Raw genomic sequence first — 26,338 nt, 5'->3', positions numbered from 1 at the left:
ATCCTCTGGGATGGGCAGCCTGGAAATTTCAGCCATCACACAAATAACAGCTTCCCCCCTTTTGTGGAACAGAACAGAATTTGATACAGAGAGTTGGATTTTCCTTCAAGAACTCGCGATGTGAAGAAAAAGAGAGGAGCGCCACAAAAGAAACTTTGAACAGTCTGTGATGAGCTGGTGCTCTTCAGTGAAAAGAGAGGTTAGGGGTTCTGATCTGGGAAGTGGTGCTTCAGTCCCAAACAACTCCGTGCATAGGTGGAACTGGGGGTGGGAGGCAGAGCACGTGCCCTAGGTGCCACTGAGGTGGGGGCGCCATGCCAGTTCCTGCCACCCCCACCCCATTGCCCACCTGCCCAGCCCCAGGGCCCCTCAGCCACTTGCCTCCAGCCTAGGATCGGAGCAGCCTGCAAACTGCAGAGCAGCTCTTCTCTCCCGGCCTCTCAGCTGATGGGTGGGCAGCGGGGCTTCCAGAGAGGCCTCCTCCGAGTAGACCTCCCTGAAGCCTGAACTGGGCAGGCCCCAAGAAAGGCAGGAAGGAGGCTGGCAGAGCTCCCTGCAGCAGAGCAGAACATCCAGCACAGCTTTTGCAAGGTAGGCTGTGAATTCCTTTTTGTGGTTACCCCCGTATATAGGGATCTGCTTGCCATAGGGCTTTGATATGGGTGGTGGGGCGAGACTGAGAAGTCTCTGAATATTTAATTTAAAACAGACTGGAAAATGTGCTGGCTTTAAAAACAAAAACTATCTTAAAAGGCCTATAAGTGGCTTGTTTCATGTCAGAAAATTACAAAAACCTCTGGAACAAATATTTATTTATTTATTTATCCATTCTTTCTTTCATTCATTTATAAATGCACTTATGTTCAAGTTGTTTTGCAACCCAGAAGGTCTGAGTGAGAACTGTTTAGCCTGTGTGGTGCTTTTATTTTATTTTATTTTTCTTGTGTGTGAACTGCTCTCCAATAACTTGCAGGGACTTCAGGGTCAATCTGGCCAACATGTGAATGCAGCACCTCCATTCCAGAGGAGATGTGTGTGAAAGAGCTTTAAAAGCCTCGTGTGAAAAAGCTCCTGGAATCAAACTTGACTGAATTTGTTCAGAATTCTGAGAAAACAAATATAGGCTCACCCTGCATGGTTGAAAGTCTCCTTTGCTAATCTGCAGCGAGGGGGCCATTTTAATAATTTGTCTTTCTAGTGTGTTCTAGGCATTAAAAGTAGCACAAATATATAGTACTCAATGTATATCACTATATACTGTGAAGTGTGCATGTGTGTATTCAGTGAAATGTATTTCCAGGCAGCATACTTCTTTGGAAAGATCAGACTTCAATCCTTGGGGGCCTGGGGTGTGTGGAGGCCCTGGGCTTTGAGGGGCTGGGGGCCCATTTTAAAATCTCATCTTGGCCCATTCCAACCTTGCTATGCCCCTGGCGGTCACTACACATGGGTTTCTGCACAACACCTGCACAGAAGAAACTTCCATGTAGAAAATGTGTCTCTTGTCAATTGACCCTGAATTTTCCATCCATGACTGGGATATTTGAGAGTTCGAGTCAATCATAAAAGAACAGCACACTGCTTGTGACAGGAAGGGGCAAATTACAATGATTTCTTCGTCTGGCAAGGACTGCTTTTGGCCCTCGCAGAACTTGGCTGTCTGCTCCTGTTGCAAATTCCTCTGTCTAGTGTGGCAAACTAATGTCTCCTCCTCCCTCTTGGTGTCAAAGTAAGCACTGGTGTGGTGAATGCACACATACCCCATCATGAGCTAACAGTCATCATAAGACAAAGGCTGGCAGGAATCATTCACTGGTTTATAGACCCCCACCACCTTCTTCTTCCCCTATTTTGCTAGTGGCTATTTGGGCAGGTGATCCTCTTGGACAAAGTCATGTTTTTTAAAAAGCATGAGATGAGACAAAGAAAATGACACTTGGAATCCTCGCATAACTCCTGACTGTTTTAAGTCTTTTGCAGAGATGGCTCATGTTTTCAGGTTTTGATCAACAACCATGTCTAGATGGTACAGTGTTCCTTTTAACAAGGATTTCCAGATATTGTTGACCACAAGTCCCATCATTCCTGTTTGGACCAGGGGCGCAATTTCAATGTTTGCCCTAGGCGCTATTTTCTCTAGTTACGCCTCTGACTCTGTGAGTCCTTCCATGCACAATGCCACTTCCCAGTCTCAAATCTTCAGTCTGCTTTAGTGAAATCTTTTTAGACTTTAGGGCAGGGAACCATTTTGTCTTTGCGTTTGTGAGGTAAACTCACCAAAGTTCACTTCAGGAACTTTCCCCCTTGAAAAGCAAAGTGGTCAGGTGCTACAGGAATGATAAATCAGTTTCCCCCCTGAGGCGAAGGTTGGCCTCCTTAAGCGGCCCCTGCTGACTGGGCCAAGGGCGCCCTCTCAAAATGGCGGCTCTCTTCTGTCTAGCAAGGAGTGAGCAAATGTCCCTATTCTGTTCAGCCAGGGGAGGAAATGTCCTGATGTGGCAAATGTGGTGACTCCTCTTGTGAGGTAGCATGGTTCCTCTCAGCCCAGCATACAGTCCCTCTCATGGGGTGTTGCTGGTGTCTCACTTGGGTTTCTTTTTAGACTTTAGGGCAGGGAACCATTTTGTCTTTCCTCTTGTGAGGTAAACTGCTTCGGGAACGTTCCCCCTCGAATAGCAGAGTGGGCAGCTGCCACATGAATAATGGATGAGTTTTCTCCCTTAGGCAAAGATCGGCCTCGTTAAGCGGTCCCTCATGCCCAGTCTTCTCAAAATGGCGGCACTCTTCTCTTTAGCCAGGGGAGAGAAAGTGTCAGACAGTGGGCAGCATTTCCACCTTGGCTCTCTGCTCTCCAGTCCAGATATATGCCTTCTTCTAACCTTGCCTTCTTGAAGGCTACCAAAGTCAGCTGCCCAGAGATCTCCTCCTCCCTTGAATGATCCTCTCCTGTCTCCCTCGCTGCCCCTCAGGCCCAGAACATCCCCCACACTTGTGGTACAGCCCTCCTCAAAACCCACTGTGAGGGCTAGAAAAAGCTGTGTTTTGCCTTTGGCATAACTGTAGCCATTTTGCTTCTGTAATACTGCTAAAAGCTGATTAGGAAATAAATGATAGTAAGAAATTGCAAGCAAATCTCTTTTTGGGTGTTGTAAGCATTTCTGAGTTCCAGACAGGACAGGAAGATAACACTTGAGAAATGCTTAAGCTTAGAAACCGCAAGCGGAAAGACAGGAAGCCACCTCTTGATATATGTGACACCATGTCTGGAACAACAACTTATTTGAATATAGCCAATAGCATTGATTCTACAGAAAAGGGGAACTGAGGGAGGGGGCTTGTTGCTTGTCACTGCTTGTTAAGGTATAAAATTGATTGTAACTGTTCCTGCGGTGTGCCATTTCTCTCTTGCATTGAAATGGACACCCTTTACTCAGCTGAATAAAGATACTTAATTCTCCTTTCTGGCTTCTTATTGAATTGGGCTGATTAATCATAAGAGTCCAGAGCCAAAATCCCACCAGACTAGCTGGAGGGCTTTTAGCCTTCCCGGAAAACTGACCCCAACACCACCTTTCCCACAAGACCATGCTACAGGTTATAGGTGGGTCCCTCTCTGCACAGCAAGAGCCCAGCTTGGGAAATACTCTAGAAGAGTACTGAGAAGGATAATCACAAATATTAACGTATGTGGTTCTCACACCCATTTCTTAGACGCAATGGGTGGTATTCTGTGTCAGGAAGGTGTATTTCGCTCCCGGAAGCAATGCTGGTGGCCAAGATGGGAGGAGAGCTGGTCTGGTGGGAGCAAGCATCAATTCCTACCTTTGCTAAGCAGGGTGCATGCTGGTTTGCATTTGATGGGAGACTGCATGTATGAGCACTGTAAGATATCCCCTCAAGGGATGGGGATGCTGTGGGAAGAGCATCAGCCTGCTTGCATGTAGAAGGTCCCAAGTTTCCTCCCTGGCAACATCTCCAAAATAGGGCTGAAAGAGATTCCTGCCCGCAACCCTGGAGAAGCCGCTACCAGTCAGAGTAGACGCTACTGAGCTAGATGGAGCAAGGGTCTGACTCAGTAGAAGGCAGCTTCCTATATTCCAGACAATATATTCCTATATTCTTCCTATATTCCAGACAATGAGTTAGCTGGACCAAGGCTCTGACTTGGCTGAGGAAGAAGGCTCTTCCATGATGTTTGAGGCTATTTCACAAAGAGGGTCCCATGATCTGCTAGCTGCGCAAAGTGACACCGTTTGCTTTCTTATGTTTAACAGGGGGAGAGCAACCGGCCCTCTCCAGCCCCAGCACAGCATCCCTCCAGGGGCAATTGCTGGAGACTCCCTTTATGTTCTTTTTTAGACTGTGAGGCTTATTGGGACAGGGAACCATCTTATTTCTTTTTCTGTGTAAACCACTGTGTGACCTCCTCTTCTTGCAAAGCCATACACAAATAGCCGCAAACAACAAAAACCACAAGAGAGTCCTGCACCCAGAGATGTGTCCTCTCCAGTCACAGAGACCCACCTCACTCAGCCATTTCATGTCGAGATAAAGAGTTCTTGTTTTAAGAAGGTGCCTAGTGCATTTGCTTGCCTTCAATGCAGGATGAGGAAGGGTTAGCAGCAATCTGGACGGCCCAGATGGACTCCGTATGTACTGTATCACACAGGGGTGTAGCTATTGGAGAGGGGGCCTGTGCCTACCCCTCTTCCCAGCTTCCCCTAATGATGAAAATAGGGAGGGGTGGAGCTGGGGGCCTTCAGGAGCTGGGGGCCCCAGGTTCTTTGAACCCATCTGCTCCATTATAGCTAGACCCCTGATATTACATGACGTGTTTATGAGCACACACTAGCCCTGCCGTCTGCAGGAGGAGAACTAGTCTTGTGGCAGCAGCAAGCATGAATTGTCAGCTTTGCTAAGCAGGATCTGCCCTGGTTGTTGGCCACAGCCAAGGTCTTCATCTTCAGAAAGCATCTGTCCAAAGGCCATGTGTTTGCTGTAAGGTGAATGGTGTTATATCCCAGCCCTTGCTCTAGAGTAACGTAGTCTGCCTTCTTCACACCCCCACTTTTCTCCCCACAGGAAATGCAGAGAAGCCAGCTACTCCAAGTACCATGGGGCAGACCCCACAGCTAACAGCATCCGCTACACACACACACACACACACACACACACACACACACCCCTCAGGTTTCAAAAAGATGCACAGGACGCCCAAAGGGCTTGGAAGAAATGAGTCCAAATTCCTTGGGAAACTAGTACCTGGAATAATAGGAAGTGGCTGGTTTTGTAAGGTGAGCCCAAGAGAGAGGTAGGATGAAGCAGGTCCAGCAAGTGGTCTTGGGGAAAAGAAGTGGCAGTGAGAGGGGAGGAGGCTACAGGTGATAGGGGACTGTGGTAGAGCACGCTTATGGATAAACCTTTGGACAATGCTCCATTAAGAGGCTAGTCAATGGCCAGTTGCCTGATCACCTGTGGTGAAATGGGGTCCAGGTGAGCAAACACTGCATCTTTTGGAAAGTGGAAGAAACTTTTTCTTCCCTTTCCTCTTCTCTTCCAGACTGATTATGCAGAAGCCCGTCACAGGAACGGAGATGTGGGTCAAAGGGATGGATGCAGCCAGTTGGCAAAAGTTCTTATTGCTTTTAACAGAACAAAGGAGACAAGGAAGAAAAGCAAAGTCCAGAGTTTATCATCTTTGAACATGCTAAATGTTGAAGCTTGCATTAAGCACGACTTTTTCTGTACTAATGGCATCCATGGCCTTATTTTCTAACTTACTTTAATGACCAAGCTGAATCTACTATGGTGTGTGTGTTTGTGTGTGTGTGGCGGTGGTGGTGAACTGGCCTTCTGTCTGATCCACTCTGCTTTCAATCCCAAGAATCATCTACCGTTTGACCGTCTCCTGGCTTTTCCGAGGTCCTCCCAATCTATCAATGTTTCCCTTGCAATGCATGACTCCTCTTGTTCCTGTCCTGATTCTTTGATGCAAACTCAGCTGCAAATAAACAAAAGGAGAGAAACCCACAGTTATTGGACCACTTACATTTCCTGCCTGTTCTGTGTTAGAGGTTTTGTGTGTGTGATAGTGGACATACTTCAGAATAAGTTACCCCTGCTAACTTAGCAAAGAGGCACCTTTTAATGTGGTGATTCTCTTTATTGAGCAGGGGGAGAGTCACTGGCCCTCTCCACCCCCAGCACAGGACCTCCAGTGACTGTTGCTGGTGTCTATCTTGTTTTTCTTTTTAGATTGTGAGCCCTTTGGGGACAGGGATCCATCTTATGTATTTATTATTTCTCTGTGTAAACCACCCTGAGCCATTTTTGGAAGGGCGGTATAGAAGTCGAATGAATGAATGAATAGAAGTCAAGTCAACTGCATAGCTCTAAGATATCTACCATGGAGACTCTTGCCTATGCTTTCTTGATTCTGGTGACTAAATTGGTTGTCATATTCATATCCACCCTGGAGCTTAGAGTGGCAGACATGGCATTTCCCCACTGTATTCTCACAACAGCCCTTTGAGGTAGCTGAGATTCAAGGCCTCTTCATGGCTGAGGGGGATTTGAAATGCAGGTACCAGCAGTGCACCAGAGGTGGCTTTCTTCAACTAAATGCCTTCCCTCAAGTCAACAGAAACATATGTGTCAATCTTTGAACAATGTCACCTCTGCTCAGAAGTTAGTTAATGACTTGATTAAAATATTTTATTTATTTAGCATATTTCTTACTTATATTTATTTTGATTGATTGAAATGGTGGCCTCAAAGAATTGAGCAGAAGATTTTTTTTAAGAAACAACAACAAATATTTATATACCGCTTTTCAACAAAAGTTTTCAAAGAGGTTTACATCGAGAAATAACAAATAAATAAATAAAATGGCTCCCTGTCCCCAAAGGGCTCACAATCTGAAAAGAAACATATGATAAGACACCAGCAACAGTCACTGGAGGTCCTGTGCTAGGGATGGAAAATACAATGGCCATCTTAGACGAGGCATTCTACTCCCACACAGAAAGGCATGCCTCTTCTAAGACAGCTCTTCCTGCAAATCTCTTCTAAAAACTAAGCAAGAGTTCTTGATTGCATGGATATTGAAATGGATGCAGGTTTGATCAACTGAATATTAACACTCACACAATTAACTGACTAAGATTTCTGGAATCTGACCACAGACCACAGACCACAGATCTATTTTACTTTTAAATCTGCAATCATTCTTAGTTTTAGCCTTTTGATGTTATGTACTAATATGAATTTTAACTTGCCTTTTAAATTGCAATCATCCTTAATTTCAGATTTGTCAAGTTATGTTGTCCAAGTTATTTGTCAATTTTTAGCCTGTATCAATTTTATGCTGGTCTCTGACCGTAATAAAGGCTTGATTGATGGATCTTACTTGGGATGGAAGTACAGCCGGATCCAAAGGCAACTCACAAGAAGAAGCAGCAGCAACATCCACATGGCCCTGGCAGTTGGAGGCACTTTATTGCTCAGGAAGTTGTGATTGGCTCCTGCAGGTGAAGCTTAAAAAGGGAGAGAGAAAGGGAGAGGGAGAACAAACACAGATTTGTGTATTCTTATGTTTCTTTTTAGAATGTGAGCCCTTTGGGGACAGGGAGCCATCTTATTTATTTGTTTGTTATTTCTCTTTGTAAACTGCCCTGAGCCATTTTTGGAAGGGCAGTATAGAAATTGAATTATTATTATTATTATTATTATTAATAATAATAATACGATATCTATAACAACAGCAACAACATTGACCTTAAAATTCAGCCATCCCAGGTCCTTGGGAAGGACTCAATGTCTGGATAAAACAAACCAGTCAATAACACTTGTCTGACTGTGTAAATAAATAAATAAATAATATTTGGGAACTGCTGCTATCTCAAGCTGGTGTCCATCACCTGAAAGGATAGCAGTTTGCTTTAAAAACACAAAAAGCAAACAAATAAGAAAGCAATGCAAGTCGAGATCCCAGAGTGCTGACACCTGCATCCAATGCACACCCAATGCCAAGGGGCCCCTTCCAAATCTCCCTCTTTTGGGTAGGGGGAACTGGCAGAAGCAAAGCTCTCTTTGTGGTGGCAGAAGCAAAGCAAACTGGCAGTAGCAAAGCCAGAAAACACAGAAGTGTAAAGCAGAGCTAGCATTGGTATAGTACGGCTGTTACTCAATCTTCCATGCTTTTGACCCGTAGGGGTTGTCAGGTCTCTCAGCTTTCCTGCTTCTGTTTATCTGCTTTTTTGGTGTTCTATGGTTCTTAGTGTTTAACTGATTTCAAGGTTTTAAATGTAATATTAATGGAGTTTTGTTGTATCTTAACTTTGGTATAAAATTTACATTTATTGAATGTAAATTACCATGAAAAATAAGTGGATAAGCAAACAGGAACAGAGGAAGCTGCCTTCTGCTGAGTCAGATCATTGGTCCACCTAGCTGAGTATTGCCAACACTGACTGGCAGCAGCTCCTCAAAATTCAGGCCGGAATCTTTCCCAGCCCTACTTGGAGATGCTGCCAGGAACTGAATGTGAGACCTTCTGCATGCAAAGCAAATACTCTACCACTGAGCTCCAGCCCCATCCCCCCCCCCGCCAAAGAAAAACACACACAGGAACATAGGGAACTGACTTATACTGAGTCAGACCAGTTGTCAGAGGTGTCCGGGAGGGAACCTGGAACCTTCTGCATGCTGATGCTCTTCCCAGAACAGCCCCATCCCCTAAGGGGAATATCTTCCAGTGCTCACACATGTTGTCTCCCATTCAAATGCAAACTAGGGCAGACCCTGCTTAGCAAAGGGGACAATTCATGCTCGCTCCCACAAGACCAGCTCTCCTCCTTTAGTGAGACTTGCTGGGGAGTGTTTCCTTCTATATAAAGCAATATTCAGATGTGAACTATTCTTCTCTCCCCTCTTAGGGTGTCCTTGTTGGTATTACCTGGCCCGGAAGGACAGAGCTGAGACCACAGACAGCTCAGGAGAAGCAGCAGGGAGGCCGAGACGCCGAGGACAGCCACAGTTACTGCGTAGTTCAGGCAATTCTCCTTCAGGTCTGCAGAGGGAGCTTTAAGAGGAGGAGGAAGAGAAGAAACAGGGGTGCTCATGTCGGCCCTTGACAAATTTGCTTTGGATCTGGATCCAGCCCAAAGGTTTAGGAGTCAGTCAGTGAATTCCTGACAAAATTACCAGCTTAGTGATGGTCATTGTGAAGTGGGAGGTTAAACAGTTTCTCTTTGTCCCCTTTCCAAGTAACAGAGAACAGAAACAGGACTGCCGGGGGCAAATGAAGACCTTATTAAATAACTTCTCTTCTGAATATCCTAGTCTAGGCTTCAAGGTCAAATTCCTAGGCGCCATGGTTCCCTGGCACCTGGGATTTCTCAAGCCCTGGCTTACATCATGACCTAACCTTGAGCAGCAACTTGGGGTCCAATCCTGGGAATGAGGCCCAGCCAACTTGAACATTGGACCCAGTCCTGAGCCCCCAACTGGGTCCAGAGCCTGAAGATCCTCCATAACAGGAGCCCCCAGAGGCAGCCCCCACATCCTTGACCAGATCTACGCTGGGAACCTGGCACTTCTCCGGACCTGCAGCCAGACTGGTCTCCGCTCTCCAGGCAGGGAGGAGGGAGGGATGGAGCCCAGAGACAGGGGAGGCCTCAGCCCATCTCTGGCTGGCACTGCTTGCAATCAGTGGCAAACTGGATGCTCTCTGAGATCCTGCAACTCTGAGCTGCCTTGCTTGCTGACATCCCCAAAGACAACCCTGTGTTACCTCCCCAACCCCGCTCCCACCACACACAGATTCTGGCCCCATGAGTTTTTCTCAGAAATGGCTGCTGTGTGTTGAAAAAGAACCCAACCACCCCACCTGACTTCCTGTTTCACGGTTAAACTGTAGGGGAGGGCAGGCCGCTCAGCAGGATGGTCGTGCCCCATTTCCCAGCAGAGGGGACTGCTGCTGGAAGGGGCCATTTTGAGTAGGTCTGCCGTGCTGGGTCCTCCCACAGAAACAGAGCCTTCAAAAGTGGACTGAAACGTCCTACCCGTCAGGGGAAAGAGCAAACCAGCAAAGAGTTTTCATGCATGGGCTTGCTTAAGCTGCCTTGGAACCCCTCTTGTGAGTATCTGAGCATTGCAACCTGGGGAAGTGAGGCATTTGTAATGCCAATGAGCATTCTGGCCACAGCAGGCTTTGCAGTCACCTGGCAAATCTGGTTGAAGCAAGAGCTGGGAGAAGCCTTATGATCAAGGGTCCCACACAAGCTCACTCACCTGTAGGGAAACTGATGCTCTTTTTCACTGTGGTGTTGGAAGAGTTGAACCTGACTTCACATGTGTAGCTTTTCTCACTCATCTGTGAGTCCATGGGAAGAGAAGGGAGACTGATGAAGGTTAAGGAGCCGCTGCTGGTTCTCGCCAAAAATGTCTGTTCCTCTTCCCAAAGATCTCCAGAGATGCTCCAGGACACCTGGACCAAGTTGGATGCTCCATGGACCACGCAAGCAAGACGGTCACTCTGCACAGACTTGGATGTTGGATGAGCAGATGGGAGCAAAAGTATCACCCGGGTGCTCGGGGTGTAACTGTCTGATGGGGAGAAGTAAAGCAAAGAATTCAGCCACGAGCCATATGGTTCATGTGAAGAGATGATCAGGTCCTTATTTCAGAACCTCAGTCTGGTGTTTGGCAAGTTGTGTTCTGGGGACCCCGAGGGCTGCAAGAAGTGTGGAAGGGGCCAGTGATGTGGTGAGGGGCTAGGCTGGGGTGTTCTCACTTGGTGTTGCACACAAGAAAGCTGGAGGATTGTGCACAAGAGAGGTCTTCTTCCCACCTTCTTGGGGGACCAGGCCAGGCCAACCACATCAGCAGGAAGGACCGCCGGACACTTTCACACCTAACACAGGAGGCGAGAAGCAGAGGTTCTCTTAGCCCTGGACTTCTGGGCCGAAATCCAGGGCCTCCACACCCCCTGGGCTCCCCCAAATCCTCTTTAGCTGGTCCCAGGTGGTTTGGTCACTGCTAGACGGCTAAGCATGGCCTCTTTGAGGAAAAGAAATATGTGGGATAGGAATATGTTAAGTTGTGTGTTGAAATATTTCTGCTAATGCATATTTGCATCAATGTACCCGTTCTAATTATTTATTTCATTTTTAGACTGCCCCATCCAATGGCTCTGGGTGGTACACAAGTAAAAACCAAAAACAAACACAATTTAAAACAAACTGCTTAAAACAATAGAAAAACAAATTTAACACAATTCAGAGGCATTTAAAACCAATTTAAAAACATTGAAGAACAACTTAGAAACCTTGGAAGGCCAGGCCAAACAAGTACGTTTTTAGGGCTCTCTTGAAGGCCAACAATGAGCCCAAACTACGGATATGTGCCGGGAGTGCAGCATTCCACAGGCCAGGAGCAGCTGCAGAGAAGGCCCGGCTCCGAGTTGCCACCGGATGAACCGGTGGTAACTCTCCAGGGTGCTTTCCAAGTTGCGAGCCTTACACCACAAAAAGCGATGTAAACTTCAGCATGGTGCCAAATTCAAACCGCATTAGAGATCCATTGTAAGGGGCAAGCCTCCTACAACGGGCAAATACAGCTTTTTTTTGCAACGGACTAGCAACATGGTAACACTATAATGCAAAGATAAAATTCTAAAGAAGGTGTCAGAAATATGAACGGCACCTTCCCTACAATGCAGGGGCTGCAATGTCAAAACACAGGCAAATCGGAAGCACACTTAAGGGACCCGTTGTGACACTGTGATAGCGTGCCATCTGGAGAGCGCCCAGATGACCTCAACATGTGATGGGGATCATACAGAAGAAGGCACGCTCTAAGGTAACCTTAAGGTCTCGCTAAGAGGTTGGATATCCTTACATTCTTGTGAGCTCAGTTGCTGTTTGTGCCCTCAAGAACCCATGTGTTAAAAATACTGTGAGGTCATTCACACAATCGAAAACTGTGTTCTACCTGGGTTTGGGAACTGTGTGTACTCCCCATTTTTGATTCTGTGGAAGCAAGGTTAGAGGAAAAGCTGGGTAGCAGTGATTGGGGCTATTCTTACGATCACAAAAATCCTAGCCCGATTTTTGTGATCGTAAGAACCACCGGGCTCTCAGCTGAGCCCGGTGGTTCTGGAGCAGCTAACCTGCTCCTGTAGCCCACCCCTTAGCCCAGGTTTGCGGAGCGAGCGCTCTGCAAACCCAGGCTATCTGCTCGTGAGTAGCCGTGGCACCGTGGCTACTCGCGAGTAGACCACCAACCGGGAGGCTTAAAAGCAGCCTCCCGGCTTGGGGGTCTCCCCAATATGCCCTGCGCACTCACGCAGGGCATAGTGGGGCTTCCGGGGGCCGTGCGGCCCCCGAGCTCCCCAGCCCCCGCCGGCTCCGTCTTGGAGCCGGCCATCATGTGGGCGGCCGATCTGGCTGCCCAGGGCTCCCTCCCCGCTCAGCACCCTAAACCGGGTCTCACGGATGGTGAGACCCGGTCCATTGTGTGTGGAAGCAAGGTAGGAGAAAAAGCTACCCAGGTTTTCCTCTAACCTTGTGTCCACACAATCACTTCTACCCAGGTTTTCCTCTAACCTTGCATCCACACAATCACTTCTACCCAGGTTTTCCTCTAACCTTCTGTCCACACAATCACTTCTACCCAGGTTTTCCTCTAACCTTGCTTCCACGCAATCAAAAATTGCGAGTACACACAGTTTCCAAACCCAGGTAGAACACAGTTTTCGATTGTGTGAATGACCTCTATGTGTGTGTAGGGCAGTGGTTCCCAACCTGGGCTCTTCCAGACATTGCTGGACTACAACTCCCATCACCCCCAGCGATGATAAATTATATCTGGGCATGATGGGCATTGTAGTTCAGCAACATCTAGAGGAACGCAGGTTAGGAACCCCCTGCGTAGGGGAATGATGCTTAACTTGCGGGGGTGGGGTGGGGGCTCCAAGGACCTTTAGGGCCGGGCTCCAAAATTACCGAGGTGCACCTCTGGCTAGAAGCCAGCAGGAGCAATGCCTGTCCAATCAGCCAGGGCAGGGATTGGCTCATGAGAACCAGCCCTGATTGGACGATGACTATGAATATTTATATACTGCTATTCAGCCAAAGTTCCCAAAGAGGTTTACATACATACATACATACATAAGATGGTCCCCTGTCCCCAAAGGACTCACAATCTATCAAGAAACATAAGGCAGATACCAGCAACAGCCACTGGAGGGATGTTGTGCTGGGGCTGGATAGAGCCAGTTGCTCTCCCTCTGCTAATGATAAGAGAATCACCACTTTTAAAAGGTGCTTCAGTTAGCAGGGCCAAGAAGACTGCACATGATCCTGGACCTTTCCCTTTTCAGGAAGGACAGTCAGCCACCTACACACATAACACAGGAAGCTAGAAGCAAAGGCCAAATTGGGGCCTTTTGATCTAGTATCGCTGCTGCAAAGATCAGCCCGGCTTCCTTACCTCCAACAATCAGTGAAGTGGTCCCACTGCTGAAAAACAAATTCCGGATTCCCTGAGCACAGAAATATAGGCCAGAATCAGCAGGCTGAGAATTGGAGATTTCCAATGTCAGCTTGTGTCCTTCCACTTTGCAAGCAAATTTGCCGTCAGTATCACCATCCTTGCAACTGTCCATTAAAAGGGAAATCTCATCCTTTCTTCTTCTGTACCAGCTGAATGATGATCCTTCAGCTTTGATGTTAAATTCAGAAGTGCATGAGATCCTTGCTCTGCTCCCAACTTCCACAAACTCAAACCTCGGCATCTGATGCAGTGATGGTTGGGCATGTAACACTGTTGAGCAACACAAACACAGAAAGGAAGGCGGCAATTGTAATAGGGAGGATCATGACCCTCTCTGACCTCCAATCAGAAAGAGAATTGCTAATTAGGCAACAGACCGAAGACCGCCTGCAAAGTCCCATCTTTTGCCAGGATGCCCAAGACGAGTGCTGGGCTCTCCGTTTTCAAACAATGGCCGGATGGTGAGACATGTTGTAGCAGATTCATGCTACATTCATGTAGCAGATTCATGCTACATTCATGTAGCGGGTTGGTCTAGAAGACCTCTAGGGCCCCTCCTAGGAAAGACTGGGGACTTTGAGGGGTGCTGTCCATTGGAGAAGACAGTCCTTGTGTAGGTGGACATCACTAGCTCAGGTGACTTGTTCTGACACCTCATATAAATACAGGTGAAACTCGAAAAATTAGAATATCGTGCAAAAGTTCATTAATTTCAGTAATGCAAATTAAAAGGTGAAACTGATATATGAGATAGACGCATTACATGCAAAGCGAGATAAGTCAAGCCTTAATTTGTTATCATTGTGATGATCATGGCGTACAGCTCATGAGAACCCCAAATCCACAATCCCAGAAAATTAGAATATTACATGAAACCAATAAAACAAGGATTGTAAATAGAACAATATCAGACCTCTGAAAAGTATAAGCATGCATATGTATTCAGTACTTGGTTTGGGCCCCTTTTGCAGCAATTACTGCCTCAATGCAGCGTGGCATGGATGCTATCAGCCTGTGGCACTGCTGAGGTGTTATGGAAGACCAGGATGCTTCAATAACGGCCTTCAGCTCTTCTGCATTGTTTGGGCTCATGTCTCTCATCCTTCTCTTGGCAATGCCCCATAGATTCTCTATGGGGTTCAGGTCAGGCGAGTTTGCTGGCCAATCAAGCACAGTAATCCCATGGTCATTGAACCAGGTTTTGGTACTTTTGGCAGTGTGGGCAGGTGCCAAGTCCTGCTGGAAAATGAAGTCAGCATCCCCATACAGCTCATCTGCGGAAGGAAGCATGAAGTGCTCCAAAATCTCCTGATAGATGGCTGCGTTGACCCTGGACTTAATGAAGCACAGTGGACCAACACCAGCAGATGACATGGCTCCCCAAATCAACACAGACTGTGGAAACTTCACACTGGACTTCAAGCATCTTGCATTGTGTGCCTCTCCATTCTTCCTCCAGACTCTGGGTCCTTGGTTTCCAAATGAGATGCAAAAGTTGCTCTCATCAGAAAAGAGGACTTTGGACCACTGAGCAACAGACCAGTTCTTTTTTTCTTGAGCCCAGGTAAGACGCTTCTGACGTTGTTTGTTGTTCAGGAGCGGCTTGACAAGAGGAGTACGACATTTGAAGCCCAGGTCCAGGATCCGTCTGTGTGTGGTGGCTCTTGATGCACTAACTCCAGCCTCAGTCCACTCCTTGTGAAAGTCCCCAACACTTTTGAATGGCCTTTTCCTGACAATCCTCTCCAGGCTGCGGTCATCCCTGCTGCTTGTGCACCTTTTTCTTCCACACTTTCCCCTTCCACATAACTTTCTATTCATGTGCTTTGATACAGCACTTTGGGAACATCCAACTTCTTTTGCAATTACCTTTTGAGGCTTTCCCTCCTTATGGAGGGTGTCAATGATGGTTTTCTGCACAACTGTCAAGTTGTCTTTCCCACAACTGTCTTTCCCATGATTGTGATTCCTAATGAACCAGACTGAGAGACCATTTAAAGGCTCAGGAACCCTTTGCAGGTGTTATGGATTGATTAGCTGATTGGAGTGGGACACCTGGAGCCTAGACTGTTGAACCTTTTCACAATATTCTAATTTTCTGGGATTGTGGATTTGGGGTTCTCATGAGCTGTACGCCATGATCATCACAATGATAACAAATTAAGGCTTGACTTATCTCGCTTTGCATGTAAAGCGTCTATCTCATATATCAGTTTCACCTTTTAATTTGCATTACTGAAATTAATGAACTTTTGCACAATATTCTAATTTTTCGAGTTTCACCTGTACTGCATACTTCAGAGTATGCAACTTGGTTTATCTAAACCGTAGCTTGATTTCCCTAAGTCGTCCGGTTGCAGAAGAATTCAGTTATCCTAGTTTCCTCAGATGCAAAGGGTTCAGAGGCAGGTTAAAGCGAAAGAAATCTTACCTGTGGAGGACAAGAGGAGATACTTGGCCAGCAACAACATTTCCGAAAGCAGCAGCAGCAGCAACTCACAGAAGCTGTAGTCTGCTCCCTGCACGGTCAACCTGCAGCTTCAAAGGAGGAGAGGGTTTGGTCTCTGATGCCCATTTCTTGTCAAGGAACACCTCTCTGTGGTTGGTGGTGCAGAGGTGTGCAGTGTGTGTGTGTGGCCAGTGAGGCTTCAGTTCTAGGCAGACGCAGAGCAGGAATCAGCTCCCAGCATTTCACAGAACTCCTCGCACTGTTTTGCTCTCTGAGACCAGCCATGGCAAGAGAACAGGTGACTCTGCTTCAGCTGGATTAGTTGAGATTTCCAAGTCCGGGGCTCTCTGCTCCTTTTCTTCATCATCTCCTCCTGTGTTTGCAAGTATTTTGTGCCGCTGAAGGATTTTGGATTTCTAAATCTTGCTCATCAGTTCCTTTTCTTTGTTATCAACTCTTTTCCTTTGGATACACTTCTGTATTTTCAGTTTTTGTGTGCCACTGAAGGACAGTTCTGTTTCGGAGTGGCAAATTGTCAGCTATTTATTGATATATTTTCACTAAGGATTGAGAAGGATTCAGTTTTCTGTCTTGACCTGTGTGTGTTTTGAAGGGAAAGCTACCTACCAGGTAGGCTTCTAATGGCCCTTCTAGTTTTGTGCAAGAGAGAGGTGGCTTGCATCATTCAGCTATCATTCTTGTACCTACAGAAACTGCCAGGCAAAAGAGGGACCTCACAGCACTCCGGAGCAAGAAGAGATCTGTTAGCCAGCAGCTCTGCTTCAGAGCTCAGAAGCTGAAGGGACTACAGGACAAGATGCATTTCCACTTTCTGGGGATCCTTCTACTTTTTCAGCACAGTGAGTATTCTACAGTGCAGTCTTAACTATGTTTCTTCAGTAGTAAGGGCCTCGGAAATCCCTGGGACTTACTTCCAAGTAAACACACACTATGCAGCACAATCCTAGGCATGTTTACTCAGAAGTAAATCCCACTGTGTTCAGCAGAGTTTAGTCAATAGTAAGTGCAGATTTAGAAAGCTAATCTGTTTAATAACCCCTTTTTGGATACTTGCTTATCATCAGCAACAGTTGTGAGAAATACCAACATGTGCTCCATTAAATAGATGAGTGAATGTTCTTTTCATGATCCCCTGCTAACTAAGCCATGAGGCACCTTTTAAAGGGTGTGATTCTCTTTACTGAGCAGGGAAGGAGCAACTGGCCCTATCCATCTCCAGCAAAACATTCCTTCAGTGACTGTTGCAGGGGGTCTATCTTATGTTTCTTTTTTAGATTGTGAGCCCCTTGGGGACAGGGAGCCATTGACTGACTGACTGATTGATTGAGTTCTATGTAAACCCTTTGGAAACTTTTGCTGAATAGCAATAGCACTTACATTTATATACCGCTCTCTAGCTGGAAGCTCTCTAAGCAGTTTACAATGATTTAGCATATTGCCCCCAACATTCTGGGTACTCATTTTACCAACCTCGGAAGGATGGAAGGCTGAGTCAACCTTGAGCCCCTGGTCAGGATCGAACTTGTAACCTTCTGGTTACAGGGCGGCAGTTTTACCACTGCGCCACCAGGGGCTCTATATAGCAGTATATAAATATTTGCATTAATTCATTGCTTAATGAGAGAGGCTTGTGCCGTGGGGAGGTTGTCATGAATGAAACTTGGATGTAAATTTCCCTTGCAAAAAAGTTTTGAAAGTTTACTTGATAGATTTGTTCTTAGATATGTTCAATATCATACGAGTACGATGACCCTAGGCACTCTTAGTTGGAAGTAAGTTCTAAAGAAATGCTTAAAAAAAGAAAAAGGAATTAAGAAATCATTCAGTGTACACATTCGGGTTTTAGGTATTTATTAAATGTTTTTTGGTTGTTTTAAATTTTATTTTCAACAAACAACAGGACATGCATAAAAACCATGTAACAACAGAAAAGAACAAATAGCACAGAAAACCTAAATATAAGCCAAATATTGAAAGACGTTCCTTTTGAGAATAAATGCAAGACCAATGTTGAGAAATGATGACTGGTTGTTGAACATTGTGCATCCTTTTCTTAAGAGTATGTGACCCTTTTTCACGTAATCTTCTTCACTACAGTCCTATGAGGCAGGGCTTTAAAAGTCCTCTTTAAGAGAGGATACAGGGAGGAAAGTGACTTTCCTGGAGTGTTTCAGTGGATCCATTGCAGAGCTGAAATCCGTATCAGTACAATCGGGGATGAGAATTTCCCATCTCTGTCACATGCTGTTTCTGTGGGGAAGAGCTCTGTATTTGACAAGGATCTCCAGATCAGAGCCCGCACATGCATTTTAATATCGTCTTTGTAAATGTGCCTTTTCCTTAGAGCTGAAAGAAATGACAAAACGAAGGCCTAACTGGCCTTTGACTTCCCTAAATATTAAGGAGTATCTTTTGGGCATGGAGAGACGTGACTACAGCCTAGTTTTCGGGCTCAGAGCTGCATGGCAGGGCTACAGATAGCCCTGGAGAAAGGAGACATCTTTCCCGCAGGAGACCTCTGCCGTGCGAGGAGATAGCCAGACAGAATGCATGGACTGTACCAGTCCCAGGATCATCAGAGGATGCACAGCAACATGGGAAGCTGCCTTTTACTGAGTCAGACCCTTGGCCCATCTAGCTCAGTATTGTTTACACAGGCTGGCAGCGGCTTCTCCAAGGTTGCAGGCAAGAGTCTCTCTCAGCCCTAGCTTGGAGATGCTGCCAAGGAGGGAACCTGGAACCTTCTGCATGCAAGCAGAAAGGTGCTCTTCCCAGAGCAGCCCCATCCCCTCAAGGGAACTATCTTCCAGTGCTCACACATGGAGTCTCCCATTCAAATGTAACCAGGGCAGATCCTGCTTAGCAAAGGGGACAATCTATGCTTGCTGCCACAAGACCAGCTCTCCTCCTGCAGACGGCAGGGCTAGTGTGTGCTCATAAACACATCATGACATGTAATACAGCACACACGGATATTTCCCCTCCTCTTTGTTTTGTACTCTCACACCAAGCAGTTCCTTTGCTTTCCTGTACAGATGCTGAATCTCAGGGAAATACAAGAATACCACAAAAACTGGCCCAGAGACGGGCATCTCCTGGAGAGACCCTAAGGATCAGTTGCATCCTTCCTTATGGAGTTTATACCAGGGGGGTGACCTGGTACAAGGAAGACCAAGACAGAAGCCTGCACATAATTAACCAGAGTTATGAAGACATGACAGCAGGACAAAACTTCCCAGGTCAAGTCATTCTGACCCTCAGGCATGTGCAGAGAAAGGACTCCAGGGTTTATTATTGCTGTGCCACAAACACCAAGGAAGGATTCAGAATCCTGAATGGGTCGAGACTCATCGTCAGAGGTGAGCGGTCCAGCACATTTGGAAAACGGTTGGTGTTTAGTGAGTGTCTCTTCAGTACGTACACGACAAATACAAATACGATGAATATTTATATACCGCTTTTCAACAAAAGTTCCCAAAGCGGTTGACACAGAAATAAATAAATAAATAAATAAATAAATAAATAAATAAATAAATAAATAAATAAGAGGGCTCCCTGTCCCCAAAGGGCTCACAACCTTTAAAAGAAACATAAGATAGACACCAGCAACAGCCTGGGGGAATGTTTTGCTGGGGTTGGATTATCTCTCTCTCTATCTATCTATCTATCTATCTATCTAAAATATTTATACCCCGCCCTGAACATTACTGCTTGGGGCAGCTCACAACATTTATAAAACCATTACAATAGAAAACCTGATGGTGTAGTGGTTAGAGTGCTGGACTAGGACCAGGGAAACCAGAGTTCAAATCCCCATTCAGCCATGAGACTAGCTGGGTGACTCTGGGCCAATCACTTCTCTCTCAGCCTAACCTACTTCACAGGGTTGTTGTGAGGAGAAACTTAAGTATGTAGCACACCGCTTTGGCCTCCTTGGAGGAAGAGCGGGATATAAAATGTAAAAAATAAAAATAAATAAATTAGTTAATAATAAAATTAAACAAGTTAAAAATCCAAGCTAAAACTGCAAAATTAGCTTTTAAAATTTCAAATTACATTTTTTTAAGAGCTAAAAACTAAGAATATATACCAGAATATATATACCAGATATACGCAACAGGTGAAACATTCAAAAGCCTCTTTTAAAAGATGCGTTTTTAGTTGTTTGTTTTAAAAACACTGAGAGGCAGTATGGCAAAGCTCTTCATGGAGGAGAGGTCTACCATCGCTGCTGGTTGGAGGGCCATAGGCCACCTCCAATCTCAAAGGCAGGATGCCTCTGAGTACCAGTTGCAGGGGAGTACCAGCAGGAGAGAGGGCATGCCCCTTTCAACTCCTGCCTGTGGGCTTCCAGAGGCATCTGGTGGGCCGCTGTGTGAAACAGGATGCTGGACTAGATGGGCCTTGAGCCTGATCCAGCAGGGCTGTTCTTATGTTCCAAGGCCAAGGGGCCACAACCGAAAAAGCCCTGCCAATCTAGTCCCTGCCAATCGGATCTCTGGATAGGGCCAATGGACCTTCCCCTACTTAATAAAGAGAATCGCCACTTTAAAAAGCAGTCTCTTTGCTCAGCTGAAAACCTGCTCCAGGGAGTTTGTATGCCCCAGAACAGAACACAAAACATAATGATAAGTCACAATAGCACTGTAAACTACAATCGGCAAAAGAAACAATTTGAAAAAAGAGAGATGTGCAGTGACCTTGATTTGTGTCCCCTGGAGCTTTTCCAGACTGCCAGCTTAATTGGGGAGGAAGTGGCTTAACTTAGCACGAGTTAGGATGAGAGAGAATAAACGGCCTTTTTGCACACAGAAGCCTCAATTGGCAAAAATGGGAGTAAATCTGGGCCGTCCACATGGCCGCTGCCACCCCTGCTTCCTTCTCCTGCATTGAAGGCAAGCGGATGCACTTGACACCTTCTTGAAACAAGAACTCTTTATCTCGACATGAAATGGCTGAGTGAGGTGGGTCTCTGGGACTGGAGAGGACGCGTCTCTGGGTGCAGGACTCTCTTGTGGTTTTTGTTGTTTGCGGCTATTTGTGTATGGCTTTGCAAGAAGAGGAGGTCACACAGCGGTTGACACAGAAAAAGAAATAAGATGGTTCCCTGTCCCAATACGGCTCACAGTCTAAAAAGAAACATAAAGGGAGGCGCCAGCAACAGCCACTGGAGGGATGCTGTGCTGGGGCTGGAGAGGTCCGGTTGCTCTCCCCCTGCTAAACATAGGAGAGCAAAGAGTGTCACTTTGTGCAGCTAGCAGATGGGACTCTCTTTGTGAAATAGCCTCAAACAACATGGAAGAGCCTTCTGCCTCAGCCAAGTCAGAGCCTTGGTCCAGCTAACTCAGCATTGTCTGGAATATAGGAAGCTGCCTTCTACTGACTTAGACCCTGGTCCCATCTAGGGCTAGCTCAGTATCGTCTACTCTGACTGGTAGCGGCTTCTCCAGGGTTGCGGGCAGGAATCTCTTTCAGCCCTATCTTGGAGATGCTGCCAGGGAGGAAACTTGGAACCTTCTGCATGCAAGCAGGCAGGTGATCTTTCCAGAGCGGCCCCATCCCCTAAGGGATCTTACAGAGCTCACATGTGGTCTCCCATTCAAATTTAAACCAGGGCAGACCCTGCTTAGGAAAGGGGAAAATTCATGCTTGCTTTCAAAAGACCAGCCTTCTTCCCATCCTGGCCACCAGCATTGCTTCCGTGAGCGAAATTCTCTTTCCTTACACGGTATACGACCCATTGCGTCTAAGAAATGGGTGTGAGAACCACATACTTTAATATTTGTGATTATCCTTCTCAATACTCTTCTAGATGCCTCTGGGTCAAGCGCTTCCATCCTGGCACCTTCCTTTTTGGAGGGGGCTCAACTTAGTCACCACATCCCCCTACTCTGCTTCTTCTATGACGGACACCCTGACCGGGATACTGTCTCCTGGGATATTCATGGAAAAACATTTGAGCAGCAGGACGGTGACATGATTGACGGGGAAGGAGCCTTCAGCATTTGGAGTTTGCAGCTGATGCCTCCAGAGTTCTGGACCGAAGGGATGTCTTATTCCTGCTCCGACCAAGAGAACAGGAACCTCAGTGCTGTGGTACCCACCAACACAGTGCCCACAAACACAGGTACAGGACGACAGACTCTATCCATCGTCCACCAGAACAGCAGACTCTACCAGAATAGAAATCTATAGAAAAGGGGCTGCCTTTTTCCAACTTAGCTCTAGCTGTGGAAAGGTGGGACCCACCAGTAGCCTGCAGCAGCGGGGTGGCAAAGGTGTTGGAAATTCTCTGTGGTGAGAGAATCCCTTTCTCATTATAGCAGAGTGCACAGAGGCACAACACACAGCGGATTTAGTTAGGCATGTGTGTATCCTGAGAGTAAAGTAACCTGGAGCCAATTCATAGTTTCAAATCAATATAAAAGGCATTTATTAAGGAACTCCATTCTAGATAGGAAAGTCAGGAATTAGGATCTCTTATCTATCTATCTATCTGGATGCAGATGGATTCTGCATCCTCTCTGTACATTTGGTGCAGGGAGAGAGCCTTGCCCTGTTGCAAGGTAGCAAGAGTAGCAAGAGAGAGAGAGAGGAAGGAAGTTTGAATCCCCTAAGAGTAGCAATCTACATTTCAAAGGGATAGCATCAGAGCAGTGGAGAAGTGATGACAAATGTCTTGACCCTCTAGCCCTCTGACTTACTAGTCTGTCCTCCATTGTCTGAGGCAAAGAGACAGCACAAAGTCCTTTAACTTTCCAACAAAAGGTGGGTTTTGAGGAGGGCTGGACCACAAATGTGTGGGGAGGACGTTCTAGGCCTCAGGGGCAGCGAGGGGGGAAGAGTGTTCAAGGGTGGGGGGGAGATCTCTGGGCTGCTGAGTCTGGTCATTCTGGAGAAGGAAAGGGCAGAAGCCGGCACATACCCAGGTTCTAGAGCGGAGAGCTAAGGCAACCAGGCTGTGCAAGGCTTAGAAGGTTAGGAGGGATGGGCAAGGATGGAGCTTGTGTTGGAAGCCACGGAGGGATGTCAGGGGTTTGGAGATGGAGCAAAGGTCTGAAGAATGAGAGATGTTTTGGTGAGGGGAGAAGAAGACACCACCCACAGGATTCCTGGAATCTCCCAGCCTTCCCTTAGGTCAGGAAGTTTCCCAGTGGGGGGCCTTTGAACCCAGCTAGCTAAGGGAGCATTAATAGTCAGGTATACCACCATGAAGACCGTGGCCACTTTCCGCTCGTCCCTGAGCTGACCTTCTGGCTACTTTAGCGGTTGGCCACTCCTCTACTGTTGCTCCCCATTTCTCTCTCTTGCCCTCTCTCCTCCCCATTTCTCTCCCCCTCCTATTGTTACTCCCCTACAACTGGTATTCAGAGGCATCCTGACTCTGAGGCTGGAGGCGGCCTACAGCCATCAGACTAGTAGCCACTGATAGACCTGGCCTCCGTGAATTTATCTTAAACCCCTCTTAAAGCCATTCAGGCTGCTGGCAGTCACTACAAGAGAATTCCTCCAGTTGATTCTACTCTGCCCTCAGCTGACCTTCTGGCTACTTCGAGATAAATGCAAATAGATAGATAGATAGATAGATTGATAATTTCTCTCTCCCTCTCACCTTCTCTTTCTTCAGGAAGCTGCCGTCCCATTTTATACATCGGGCTGCCCTGTATCGCTGCCCTCCTGCTGATCTCTGCCTGGGTCTTGCTCTTCAGCAAGCATCTTGGCAAAGGTAATCCATCGAGTGTGAGGTTAATGGTGTTGTATCCCAGCCCTTACTCAAGAGTAAGGTGATTTTTCTTCTCCCTTTTTGTTTCTCTCTCCACAGGGGATGGAGAGAAACTAGATGCTCAAATACCCATCGAGGAAACCCCACAGGTAATTTGCACTGTTTTCTCCCTGCCGCCTCATAAATCTCTCTCTCTCTCTCTCTCTCCACGTGCAGTACATCATTTGGGCAGGGGGATTGGGCAAAACGACTCCAAATCCTTTGGCAATCCAGTACTTGGATAATGGGGAGTGTCTGATGTTGCAAGGTGAGCCCAAGAGAGGGCTGGAAGGAAGCAGCTCCAGCAGATAATCTTGAGGCAAGAGCAGTCAATCAGCGTGCGGGGGCTGTGTGTCCAATTCAAGGTTAGGAACCGTGAGGTGGAAAACAAGGGCAGGTAAGGCCTTCAGGGCACAACTCCTCTGTTTCCTATGAGCTGCCCGGGGTGCTGGACAGATCATGGGGAACAGAGGAGGTATCCTAACAGGTTTCTAGCTCCAACTTTTATATCCTTCCTGGGCATGGCTTCCCCTCCCAGACTCCACCTACTTCCAGAGGAGTAAAGAACCTTAAAGGGGTAGTCAGCTGGCCTGGTACCTTTCATGTGGGTCTTCTTTGGCATAGTACCAAGCAGGCCCAGGGGAACATGACCCATTTTCAAAGGGTCTGGCCGGGTGGCAGCATACCTCCCTGCCACCCCGTTGACTCCTCAGACCAGAAGTGACAGGAAGCAACGTGCATGCACGCACTGGGTACTTCCTGTTACTTCTTACTTACCCTGTTGAGGAGTCAACAGGGAGGCGGGGAGGTACGCTGCTGCCCTGCCAGACCCTTTGAAAATGCAGTGCCAATGGGGGAAATGTGGCAGAAGGGATAAGAGCATCCTCCCCCGTCCTTCAAGATATCCCCCCACCTTTGAACCGGCCGAACCAGCGGTCTTTTGAACCCCTTCGGAGGCCCATAAAAGGGCCTCCGAACAGGTTCGTGCACATCCCTAATCTTTGCCTCTGAGTCCTGGCCACTGTTTCTAGATGGCACTAGAACTCCCAGTATTCCAGTGGGTATTTACCCAGTAGTATTCGCCCAGAGCTGAAGAAGTGGGAAAGAGAGTCTACAGGAGGTATGGGACTGTGCAGCATGTTTATGGATAAATCTTTGGGAAATGCCATATTAATTGGCTAGTCAGTGGTCAGTTGCCTGTGGTGAGGGAAAATGAGCTCCAGCGACCAAACACTGTGTCTTTTGTAAAATGGAAGAGAGTTGTTCTTTCTTTCTTTCTTTCTTTCTTTCTTTCTTTCTTTCTTTCTTTCTTTCTTTCTATTTTCTGTTCCAGATTGATTATGCAGAAGTCCGTCGGAAAAATTGAAATGTTGGTCAGTGTGATGGATACAATCTGCAGGCAAAACTTTATTTCATTTGTTAAAGGAGAGAAGACATACAGGAAGAAAAGCAAATGCAAAAGTTTATTATCTTTCAGCTAGCAGAATGTTGACACCTGTATCGAACATGGTGTATTTGGTATTAATATTGATGCTTGCATTAAGCGCCACCTTTTTTCCATGAATGGTGTCCATGTCTTCATTTTACAGCATCCTCTGATGACCATGATCTTGCTGTTTTGTGCATCAGCTCTGGGCAGATGTCTTCTCCATTCAGCTGATGGCAGGACAGTGTGCACACACCGCAGAAAGACATCATTCAAAGAGGATGAGTTTGCTCCCATCTCTGCTAATTTCTAATGCCCAGAAACCGAAACAGAGAACTGCTTAGAACTGGATTAACTGGTCCCTGCGTCTACTTTGGCCACTGACCTCTCCCTTGGAAGTCCTTTTCTGAGGCCTTTGTGGGCAGGCAACCATTTTGCTGGCTTTTCTATGTCAACACTGGGAGACCTTCCTTTTTGTGAAGAACAGAAGAACAGCCCTGCAGGATCACACCCAAATCCCATCCAGTCCAGCACCCTTTTCACACAGTGGCCCACCAGATGCCCTGGGGAGCCACACAACCAGGAGATGAAGGCTATCTCTTTCTTCTCCTGCTGCTGCTCCTCTGCAACCAGGATTTGATGGCTATAGCCATCAGGATCAGTAGCCACGGATGGAATTGTCCTCCACTAATTTGCCTAAGCTCTGCTTAAGGTTATCCAAGCTGGTGGCCATCACCACATCCTGGGGTGGAGAAAGTAGCCTTGGAGGTGGATTCCGGCCAAGGAGCGAGTCGAGCAACCCTTCTAGTGGGAATGGAGGACTAGAAACACATTTGGAAGAAGACCCCATTGTCACTGTAACATCCCCTGGGAAACCCAGAACAATGTCCAGGGTAGCGGGAAATGGTGGGATGGCAGCTTCTCATCAAAGGGGACCATTCGGGAGGAGGAAATCCTTCCCCACCCAACAGCCCCACGCTTGCCCCTTTCAGGAGCGGAGGGGCAGGATCGCTTTCCTGATGGCCCTGATCCAGGCCTGCCAGGAAGCCATCCGGAGGGGGGAGCAGCGCCTTCCGTTCTCGAAAGGGCTGGCCGCCCAGGCCGTGCTGGTGAGTGATTTGGG

General features: G+C 47.0%; 2 protein-coding genes across 11 annotated transcripts; one reads left to right on the top strand and one right to left on the bottom strand.

Annotated features, from left to right (window-relative positions):
- The first annotated feature begins 502 nt into the window (after positions 1–502).
- LOC128337665 (uncharacterized) lies at positions 503–26,338 on the top strand. Of its 10 annotated transcripts, none has more exons than XM_053278911.1 (8): positions 503–591; positions 8,937–11,862; positions 16,717–16,866; positions 19,063–19,386; positions 21,840–22,154; positions 23,655–23,753; positions 23,850–23,899; positions 25,379–26,338. In XM_053278911.1, the coding sequence occupies exons 3-8, from the start codon at positions 16,824–16,826 to the stop codon at positions 25,526–25,528; spliced, it is 981 nt and encodes a 326-aa protein (XP_053134886.1). In that variant the 5' UTR covers positions 503–591; positions 8,937–11,862; positions 16,717–16,823; the 3' UTR covers positions 25,529–26,338. The 10 variants fall into 10 exon arrangements, with proteins under 10 accessions (XP_053134886.1, XP_053134889.1, XP_053134888.1 ...); XM_053278914.1 differs by lacking the exon at positions 503–591 and adding an exon at positions 1,642–1,729; XM_053278913.1 differs by lacking the exon at positions 503–591 and adding an exon at positions 2,488–2,524.
- LOC128337666 (uncharacterized) lies at positions 5,671–16,368 on the bottom strand. Its single transcript, XM_053278921.1, has 6 exons — positions 15,989–16,368; positions 13,495–13,827; positions 10,294–10,608; positions 8,957–9,082; positions 7,409–7,535; positions 5,671–6,001 (listed from the first exon to the last, which is right to left on the bottom strand). Exons 1-6 carry the CDS (start codon positions 16,026–16,028, stop codon positions 5,998–6,000), a joined length of 945 nt encoding a protein of 314 aa, XP_053134896.1. The 5' UTR covers positions 16,029–16,368; the 3' UTR covers positions 5,671–5,997.

Source organism: Hemicordylus capensis, chromosome 14 (genome assembly GCF_027244095.1).
Source record: "Hemicordylus capensis ecotype Gifberg chromosome 14, rHemCap1.1.pri, whole genome shotgun sequence".
NCBI lineage: Eukaryota > Metazoa > Chordata > Lepidosauria > Squamata > Cordylidae > Hemicordylus > Hemicordylus capensis.
This window is presented reverse-complemented; position numbering and strand designations above follow the sequence as displayed.

What these genes read in the sequence shown, in the direction of transcription:
- LOC128337666 (XM_053278921.1), bottom strand. Translation starts at nt 16,028, where the DNA reads ATGTTGTTGCTGGCCAAGTATCTCCTCTTGTCCTCCACAG. An exon ending in TCTCCTCTTGTCCTCCACAG is followed by an intron (nt 13,828 to 15,988) that starts GTAAGATTTCTT and finishes GTTGCTCAACAG; the next exon opens with TGTTACATGCCCAACCATCA. An exon ending in CACTTCACTGATTGTTGGAG is followed by an intron (nt 10,609 to 13,494) that starts GTAAGGAAGCCG and finishes TCTCCCCATCAG; the next exon opens with ACAGTTACACCCCGAGCACC.
- LOC128337665 (XM_053278911.1), top strand. Translation starts at nt 16,824, where the DNA reads ATGCATTTCCACTTTCTGGGGATCCTTCTACTTTTTCAGCACA. An exon ending in GTCGAGACTCATCGTCAGAG is followed by an intron (nt 19,387 to 21,839) that starts GTGAGCGGTCCA and finishes ATACTCTTCTAG; the next exon opens with ATGCCTCTGGGTCAAGCGCT. An exon ending in CCATCGAGGAAACCCCACAG is followed by an intron (nt 23,900 to 25,378) that starts GTAATTTGCACT and finishes TTCATTTTACAG; the next exon opens with CATCCTCTGATGACCATGAT.